General features: G+C 32.8%; 1 protein-coding gene across 2 annotated transcripts; it reads right to left on the bottom strand.

Moving 5' to 3' along the window:
* Window positions 1-709: 709 nt before the first annotated feature.
* LOC122310494 (proline iminopeptidase) lies at window positions 710-5,956 on the bottom strand. Of its 2 annotated transcripts, none has more exons than XM_043124386.1 (10): window positions 5,577-5,956; window positions 4,103-4,239; window positions 3,846-4,019; window positions 3,153-3,389; window positions 2,934-3,034; window positions 2,785-2,857; window positions 2,625-2,693; window positions 2,438-2,542; window positions 1,191-1,316; window positions 710-1,038 (listed from the first exon to the last, which is right to left on the bottom strand). In XM_043124386.1, exons 1-10 carry the CDS (start codon window positions 5,899-5,901, stop codon window positions 844-846), a joined length of 1,542 nt encoding a protein of 513 aa, XP_042980320.1. In that variant the 5' UTR covers window positions 5,902-5,956; the 3' UTR covers window positions 710-843. The 2 variants fall into 2 exon arrangements, with proteins under 2 accessions (XP_042980320.1, XP_042980330.1); XM_043124396.1 differs by having other exon boundaries at window positions 4,103-4,252; window positions 5,577-5,869.
* Window positions 5,957-10,209: the final 4,253 nt, after the last annotated feature.

Here is a 10,209-nt window from a genome sequence, read left to right as displayed (position 1 = left end):
TTATTGTTGTCACTCTTCATCTGTGTTATATATCTTGATATTTTTCATTTAATTTTTAAATATTTTATATTAAACAAGCATACACTTTAAGAGAAAAATATAAGGGCATGTTGGAATGGAAAAATAATATATAGAGAATTCCTAACAATGTGTCACTTTAATCATAAAGAGATCTTATAAAAATAAATTTACAAATTAACTTGACTTGATTTAATATGTTATATTGTAAAGTACAACGTATTATATGAATCTACATTAATAAATTTATTTTTATAAAATCTCTATGACAATAGAACTTCTCAAATAGAATTCTCAATAATCGTGAGTGAAGGATTATGCCTGCCAGTAATTTTAAAGTTGGAAGGAATCGTGTAGGACCAACCAAATCAAATTCAATGGTTAGAGTGAGTAAAAGAGATAATTAAAAAAAAACCAATATTATTTTATATTAGATAAATAATACTTACATTCGTGAGTATGTAAGCGTCGCGCAATCATTTTGAAAAAAAATAAATAAATATAAGATCCGTATGAAAATAAAATTAATTTTTTAATAATGAATCTCACTCTTTTTCCAAATAACTTCATGATACTTATCAACTTCATGACAGTATGTAACATTTCTCTTTACTCTTTATGTTAATTGATATGAAAGGCTTCTACATCAATGATGTGTTGGGTGTGTAAGTCAAAACCAATTGAACTCTGATGACGTCAAGAAAATGCCTATCGAATAAGTGAGTTTTGGTCCAACAATTGGAATGTTCTATTCGAACTTATTAAGTGAAACAGGGAATACAGTAAACTCAAAAAGAAAAAATCCCACCGGAATGGAAGAGGAGATTAGAACAAAGGCTTCTTTCCATTTAACAATCCCATCAAGTGCTCGAAAACCTGGCCCCCTCCATCGCGTAGACCAGAATGCATGAACTCGTTGGTAATCCACAGCCTGATCCCTGCTATCTGAGGAGCTGTTTCCATGACCAACTTGAAGTTGACAAACATATCATCATAATAAACAGCAGCCGCAACTGGTACCTATCAGCATTCAAAAAATCAACACATAAAAAATGCTGTTTTCCCCCACATTTAAGTTACATCTTGGACTGTTGGTAGGTTCAAATCTCCATGGAAACTTAAATGGTCAACAACAATTCAAGAAGATCAACTGCAATTGAAGAAAAATACACCTTATTATTGCTCAGCGTAGCAGTGTCATAGAGTGGACCCCAATCCTTCTTCTCAGCCAAGATATGAGCAACATCTTTGAATTTCCTCAGAGCATGAATCTCATCAAACATCCATGGGAAGATCAACTGCAGAAGTACAAATCCGAAATGTATGTATTCAGGTAATTGGTAAACACCATAAGCAACGCCATCGAAAAGGCCAAATCCAATGCACTTCAGAATTTGAATAGAAAAACTTTGGCAACTGGATTCCTACTGTTAGGCACATTATAGAAAAGAACCATTGAATACCTGAGCAAGACAACCCTACTTATGGCAAAGAAACTGAAAACCTGTGACTCGTGTATTGTGTGTAACATTGTTTTCTAAAATGTTAACATTCTTTTCTAAAATGTTAAAAGTCTCACATGCACAACAGTTCCCTATCAATCAGAGCAAGAAAATTAGCAGATGCTCTCAAGGTAGAACCCCCCACCAACCCCCCAAAAAAAAGCATAAAATTCAACATTCGACCGCCATTTGGTTGCATAACATTTAGATGGCTTATGCATCATGTGATCAGTTCATCCTCGCGTACACAATGATTTCCCAAAAGAAATAAATTCTAAGTTTTCTGTGAATGGAAAAGGTAAGGGGAGAAAGAAAGACTCCCACTATATTCGGTCATAGCAAGTAGGGTTAACATCAACTGTCAAAAACCAGTTCTAGCCTCTACAGTTGCAAAAGGATTGCACGTATCACGGCAAGCAAATTTCACAAGACAATTTTTAAATAACACTATAAGAACTGTTTCTACTCTGTAAATGAGATGACAATGAAATAGAACATCGAGGACATGGTTCACCAGCAGTATAAAACCAGAAAAATAGCAGCAGTTCAAAGATTAAAAAGTGGTCTCACTATGAGATAAGATGATGTTAGAGGTGAGGCACATGCATTAGATGCAAAAGATTAAAGATCCCCTTTTTATTGGCATGTCCAGAATTGTGTATGCATCCATCATATATGTGAATAAGCTCAGTTTATGGTTTCCTAGTAATGTTTTGAATGAATGATTTCATAAAGAATAATGATACATAACTCTCTTTACAACTCTTTTCGCAAGATGTAGCTTTTACCAATCAGTAACGAAAATATCCCACAACATCTAGCCCTTATCAAAAAGTTATTCTCCTGCCCAACAGACACAGATAACGAGAGGAAAATTTTAGTTCGGAAATTATGAAGTATGTTGATGTCATGTGTACCTCTCCTGTGAAAAGTACAGGGGAACCTCTAGCAGCCTTGATTGCATCAAATTTCTCCTCATATTCACTGCTTATTCTGTGAGCAGACCACTTTGATGAAGCACCCTGAGAGAGGGAGTGAGAGTGATTTTCAAGATTTTTTTTAATTATCTTAGAATTCGATTCTGAGGATAAATTAACAACCTACCTGACAGTAGATAGACTCATGCATAAGCGCATAGAGTGGATTTGTATCGAAAGACAACCACTTCTCAAACTGCATGAACAGAATGGCTGGGAGGTTGATTCTAAGAATGTAATTTAAAACACTGGACTCAAGATCAATATGAAAGTGGCAATCCTCTTACAGCGTTCAAAAAGTTGTAACTGATCTGTTTTGGTGCTCCTGGAACTATTACAGGATCCCAGACTCCCTCAAACCTATGTGTCATAATAAAATTAAAGTTGGCTTGAAGAGAATATAAATAGTAATTTCATAATTGCTATGGAGGCTTACATATAGTGCAACCGCTCAAAACCAGAAGAAGTTCCTAAGCCAGAGAGACCAAGAGCTTGCAGTCCCCTTGGAGTTAATATGCCCCCAGACGGAAGAAGCACCTATACAAAAGAGAAAAAGTAGAGAGAACGAAAACATGAGGGCCCTGGGAATTCAAAAGATTTAGCTTGAGTTTTCACATTAGGAATGATAACAAAATCACATGTCGTAGATCCTCACCCCGCCTCCCTCAGACTCTGCTAAATATTTAACAACTTCACGAACAACTTCAACATCCCCTGGATATCTCTTGTAGTACTTCTCATTCTGAAGTATAATCTGTTCAAAGCACACTCTATACACGGTATCAGCTGTGCATCCAACTCCAATTGGAGGGATTCCTCCAGTTAGAAGGACTTGTTTCAGCCCCTGTGGCGCGAAACTCAGATAGGTAACTGCACAAAAACCACCATAACTCTGCCCAAGAAAAAACAAAAAGTCGTCATTTGATGTAGAGTCAGAAAGGCTTCAAGGAACCACAAGCAAAATTGTGACAGCAACTAAACCTAGGAATCAACATGAGGTGAAAAATAAGAGATGAGAGAAACAGGCAAAAAATAGCATCTGAGCAGCACAACTAATACACATACATGCAACAGGCATATACAATAGTACAAGTAGCAACAAAAATATGCATACATGCCTATATGCTTGCATACACATTCATAGTCACACACATAGAAAGATGCATGCATGCATACAAGCATAATGCATAAATGCACATGCGAGCAAACATTCTTGCTGCTTGCTGTCAGATTTTTCTATTAATTGGTCTAGCATTGCAAGTCAGTTGAAGTCCCTGCCGAGGGGCAGAACCATGGCTGTAAGCTGAACAATTAAATGAGAACAAAAGGAAAAAAATAATCTTTTTACCTGACCCAAGACTGTCCAAGGTGAAGCATCAGGAACAAGGCGCACTCGAATAAACTCGGCATCATTCACTATGTTGTCAGCTCGAAAATGTTTCAAGTAGTCTGCCAAATCCTCTGCAGACTTAAATTGTGACATAGATGATGCCGTCAAAGGAGTCGATAAGCCTGTTCCTCGCTGCAAAATAGTATCATCAGCTGGAGAAAAGATAATATACAATGATATCAACAATCACTTAAAGCTTTGCTCTATGAGCATGCCTGATCCATCAATATGAGACGAAATTCCTCACAAGCTTTTTGTATCCATCCACTAGCTTCGGTCGGTCGAGGACACTCAAATCCAGGTCCACCTTGTAAATATAATAGGTATGGGAGAGGCTGATCTTCTTTCCCAACTGCAACACATATCTGCATTAGCAAGAGAAAAACAGAACTATCTATACGATTAAGTCATTAGTGGAAATTTAAAATAGCTTCCAAATAATCATCCACAAGGCAATTTTACAAAATCATAATCTTCAAGAACAGTTTGCTTGCTGGTGACATACACAGATCCACCGTTAGGTAAGAAATATATTAGAAACTAAAGCATGGTAAGCAGTCACTGAAGTTTATAAAATGGCAACTTAACAAGCGTATTCCATAGGCATTCACTGGTTTCATGCTTATTAAGAAGGTATCCATTCATCTCAAAACATCACAGGAATTCATTTCTGCTGCAGTTGCTGGCATGCAACAGTGGCATTCTTAATTCAGTTCGGGATGAAATTAAGCCTGGCATGTCTTCCTATAGGAATCCGGGTGATAAAATGTACTTAAATTTCAGACATTTAAATCATGCCACCCAGATATACACTTGGAAAAAATAATTTAAAAAAGGGCAATGCAACAAAATGAGAGTGACGACGTTGATCTTGCACAAATATACAACCTACAAATACCACTAAATTTTGCTTATTTTATGAAAAATCATCTATTCAATATACTTTAGTGGGAGTTGGTGGTTTAAGACATTTGGTCTATGGTGGAATAAAAGATCAAGCAAGCACTTGTAAACACCCCGTTTGGATTTGGAAAGTGTTTCATTTCATCTTATCTCATCTCATCGTTACAACTTCTCCAAATTTTCACACAAAATATAATAAATAATTCAATTTTTTTAAATCCCAAAACACTAATAATAGTAAAAAAATAATATTTTACCAATATTTTATTCAACTTTCATCTTTTATCTAAAACTATCTTATCTCATCTCATCTCTAAACCCAGCCAGTTTAGGTTCTATAAAAAAAGATGACAAAAACAGTTTAAGAAGAGGTACGAATTTGAAAATAAATAAATAAATAAAACAAGAAAAATGGACTTACACATTAAGAGGGTCAACACCCTCTGAAAATTTTGATCGGTATGCTCTCTGAGAAATTCAAGGACAGATATATGATTGACGAGCTCATTTGATTGCTTGATAAAGAATATAGCAGGAATATGCACGCACATACACACATTTATACGCGTACGTGTATGTATAGTATGTCTCAGTATTTAAGACCTTAATAAACAAAAGTCCACCCAAAGCATAGAGATGCATCCGGATTTTTTCAAACCCAGAAAACAGACGGAGTTGTAGAACTCCTTCTTGTGCCACATTCAAAGCAGTATTTAATAAATATTAATAATACTAATACTAATACGAATCAAATTTTTTATCCAACAATTTGGTAGATGTATACACCTGAAACGACTTCGCGAGCGAAGACGGAGATCTTAGGTGAAGCGCGATGATCGAGGGAGTAGTCAAGGGGAACAGTGAAGCGATGGTCGCGGAGGCGGAGCTCCGGCACCGAGTACCACTTTCCTTGGACGTGGTCAGGCGAGGAGTCCTTGGCATTGAAGTTATCTCCGGCCATGAAGTTAACCTTACGGACTGTAATTCTACGGTACCGGAAGCGGTGAAATCCGGTTGCCGCGATCAGTGTAACAGCACTAGAGGATAAGGAACGGGTGAGAGAGAGGCGGATTGAGTTTATGAAGGAAGGTGGCGCGTGAGATGCGACCATTCTGTGGACGCGTGGGGTTGATATGACTGTTTTCTGTTCAAGGCAAGATGAAGTAAGAAAGTATGAACCGTTACATGCTCTTAAATTTATCTATAATTTTATTCATCTTTTAAAAATCTCTTCCATCTCATTTTTCATCTTTATTTTTATTTTATAAAATAATATTTCTTTTTTTTATTATTTTTTTCTCCTTATTCCATTTACAATCTTAACTACTAACTCTTTTGTCTTATTATCTTCTTTTCAAATTTTACTTTCTACTAAATATTTATATGATCTTGACTATCCAATACAGTATTATTTTTCAAACCAAAATTCGTATTATAAAAATAGTAATTTTTTTATATGTACATTTTCTAACGTGATGACTAATTTTTTTTAGTACTCTTTATCAATTTCTCTAATCGTAATACCTAGTCACGTATTGATAATAAAATTTTTTGTCATTTTTGAAACGGTAATATTTTTTATCATTTCTCTAATGGTAACAATTTTTATCTTTTTTCCAATGGTAAATTTTTTTTGTCTTCTCTCAAACAGTAACATTTTTTATCATATATGTAACGGTAACTTTTTTCTCTATAAATACGCATATTGCTAGCATTCATATTCTTACAAACTTAAATTATAGAAAAAACATCTGTATGCAGATGTTGATGGTGATCCTCTTAGTTGCAAATATTTGTGCCAAATAAATAAAATTCTCTTTGTAAAAGAATAAATTCTAAAAGTCTAAAAAATTATATAATAGAATTTATTTTTTTATAAAAGATTGATATAATAGTTGTTAAGTTATAGAGTAAGTAAATATCGTACATTTTTTAAAAAAAATTGAATAAATATGAGATCTATATAAAAAAATAATTTTTTAATATTTAACTTAATTCTTTTTTAAAATAAATATACGACACTTAAATAACTTAGAATTGTATCTAATATTATTCTAAAAATTTTAACCTTTCATTTCTCAACAACTGTTAAGGTTCAAAATTGAAACTAGTATTAAGTTACGGTTCAAATCTGCTTACCATTTTCATGCAGATGTGAGAGATAAAGTAGCCAAGTGCTTAGAACGAGACGTATTTCTTGTTTAAATTCCTGTCTTTTCTTTTTGGTTTCTGTGGATTTTCAAATTCTTGTAGCCTCTTCCCACGGTTTAAATTTGACTATGTTGTTAATCATGACTGTTTTTTTCTTTTAAAGTGTCCTTGTTTTCAACTTCACCATTGATGATGTTTATAAAAGTGTTTAACACTATTAATTATAGGCATCAAAGTTTGTACTTTGTTTTTAATATATTAATTGATAGAAAAGTAATTCTACGAATAGTTATGAGTTTGTAAGTGCAGCACAATTCTTTTGAAAAAGAATCTGATTCATTATTTAAAAATTAATTTTTTTTCTTATGAGTCTTATATTTATTCATTTTTTTAAAATGAATGTATGACGTTTGAGTACTCTATGACTGTAAATATAATTTTTTAAAATATTAAAGATAATTTCAACCTTGACAGAAAGAGAAATGATATCTATTCACTCCTTGTGAAAAAAGTAAATAGATATGAGATTCACGTGAAAAATTTAATTTTTAATAGTAAAACTTATTCTTTTTCAAAAGGAGTGCGCGATTACTTGCACAATCTATAACAGTATCTAGCGTACGTACAACTAACACTGCTCTAATTTTTTCTCTTTTTTTTTTTTTTTAATAAGAATACTTGCAAATATATTATAAAGGATATTGGCATTCAACCGTTACAAGAGCATGAATACAAAGGATAACGATATCAACATCAATCTTCTCGGCAGTAAGCAACACAACCTCTCTTGTTAATAGGGTTGTAATCGAGCCGAGCTGAGCTAATCTTTGGCTTGATTCAAAATACTCGAGCTCGAGCTCAAGATTTTTTATTATTCTTTTTTCGAGTTCGACTCGATAGACTAAACTCTCAACTCGAGCTCGAATTATTTTTTTATTTATTATTTTTTGAATAAAATTTAATAATTAATAAATTAAATAAATATAATAATATTAAATTTATATAACTAACAAGTAGAACCTCTATTAAATTATAAAATTTTAAAAAATTTATAAATAATTAATATCTAACTAGTTGATATTTATCCAAAATAACAATATATTATATTCTTACAGATATTATTAATACATACACTTAATATGATAGCATATATCTATTTCATATATGGTTCCCACATACTAGTATATGAAATTATTAAATTTTATCGACTAATTATTATACAAATTATAAAATATACCTATGAAGTATATTCACTATATAAACATAAGTAATTAAATTACATATTATATATTTAATTATAAAAGTGGTATGCTTATATTATTAGCTAATAAATATATATATGTATATATATATACATAGTTGTATGTATATATTTATCAATATATGAATGAGTTTTAATCAAGTCGAGCTAACGAGTCGGCTCGAGCATAAATGAGCCTTAGTCGAGTCAAGTGGAATTTTGTCGAGTATGTGTTATTTATAAATCAAGCGGATATTTACTTTCACAAACGAGCTTTTCTTTTTCACGAGTCGAATTCGATTCAAGTTTAACCGAGCGAGTACCGAATGGGCTATCGAACAGACTGGTTCATTTACAGCCCTACTTGCTAACACATGTGCTACTTGATTTGCTTCCTTTTTAACATGCCTAAGCTTCCAACCAATTCCCTACAAAAACTGCTTAATATCTACAATAAGAGGGTTACATCATCCCTCTTCTCCATTTTGTTGAAGTATAGCATTTACCACTTGAGAAGAGTCACCCTCTAGAAAGCATCCATTTAATCTTAGATCTTTACACAACTTGATAGCTTCAAATAAACCCCTTGCTTCATCCACTATCGCATCAAAATAATAGTCCAAGGTATAACGTTCTAATGAAAAGCTCAAACCACATGACCTATATTCTAAAAAGACTAGTCAATAAAATAATTGGAGTCTCATTAAAACATTATAAAGAGTAAAAACTTCTCATTTCCAAGCAATATGGGATCTCATATGCCACCTACTATTATATTTATCATATAGGGTATCACAATCTACCCCTCTTAAATTCCTAACATCCTAGTAGGGCCTATCCGTTGTAGGTGGCACGACTCAACACCTACATTTCTGGTTGGGATGAGCTCTGATACCATTTGTAACACCCCAATGGAAAGCCTAAACTACATAGCCTATACTTCAAAATGACTAGTCAATGAAACAATTGGAGGTTCGTTGGAATCTTATAAAGAGTAAGAAATTTTCATTTCCAAACAATATGAGATCTCATACATTACTTACCATTATCCTTATCATATGAGGTATCACAAAAGGTTTCATAAGACTCATTAAAACAACCTCTTCCCAATCTCAAAGCACAATACCAATCTTGTTTGATTGCCTCTAGATAGCAACATCACAATTGATCTTTATACAACTATTTGGTGGTAATTCCCATTTCACAACTACATTTGAAACTGGAACTGTTGGTTGGGAAATAATTTCAATAGCTTGTTGATAAGTATTGCACTCATTGACAGAATGATGAAATAAGAGTGAGGGGTGAGAGAAACTGCTTTTATGAATCAAGAAATTTCTTCTGAGCCATAAGGATCGAGCAATATATGCAAAATAAGCCAAGTATTTCCCTTTCAGCCTTTCTAACACCTTTTTAAATATCTAGGCAAAATCAAGATGGGTGATGAAATTTTCTGCATGTTTTTCGTACCCAACATCCAAACATTCATAGCAGCAGAACACGACCATAAGATATGCCTAGTGGACTCATCCTCCACATAAAATTCTTGACTGCATTAGTAAGAGGTAAAGCCTATAGCTGTTTTCAACAAAAATCACAATCACCTTTGGTTGAGGTCTCACCATTAAAGCTCAATATTTTTTTTCATTAAGGGTGAAAATTTAAACCGAAAAATCGAATCGGACCGAACCAACTGGTTGGTCCAATTTTGAACCGGTCCAGTTCGGGACTGATTCCTACATTTTAAAAATCGATTAAATCCGGTCTGATCTGAAACCAAGCCAGTTTATAAAATATATATATAATTAATTTTTAATATTAGATAAAATATTTTATATATATAATTTTTATATATAATTATATATGAAATAATTTTATACTACAATTTATAACATAAAATTTTCATCGTAAATTTGAACACTTGCTGATCATATGTTATTAATATAAAATATATATATAGATATATTAATTAAATTTTATGGCCTAGTAAATCTAAACATATTCTTGTTGATAAATACATAGTACATT

The sequence above is a fragment of the Carya illinoinensis genome, chromosome 1 (assembly GCF_018687715.1).
Source record: "Carya illinoinensis cultivar Pawnee chromosome 1, C.illinoinensisPawnee_v1, whole genome shotgun sequence".
In the NCBI taxonomy this organism is placed as follows: Eukaryota; Viridiplantae; Streptophyta; class Magnoliopsida; order Fagales; family Juglandaceae; genus Carya; species Carya illinoinensis.
Note: the sequence above shows the minus strand (reverse complement) of the source record. Positions and strands in the feature narration are given on the sequence as shown.

What these genes read in the sequence shown, in the direction of transcription:
- LOC122310494 (XM_043124386.1), bottom strand. Translation starts at nt 5,901, where the DNA reads ATGGTCGCATCTCACGCGCCACCTTCCTTCATAAACTCAATCCGCCTC. An exon ending in GTCTCATATTGATGGATCAG is followed by an intron (nt 4,020 to 4,102) that starts GCATGCTCATAG and finishes ACTATTTTGCAG; the next exon opens with CGAGGAACAGGCTTATCGAC. An exon ending in CTGTACTTTTCACAGGAGAG is followed by an intron (nt 1,317 to 2,437) that starts GTACACATGACA and finishes GTACTTCTGCAG; the next exon opens with TTGATCTTCCCATGGATGTT.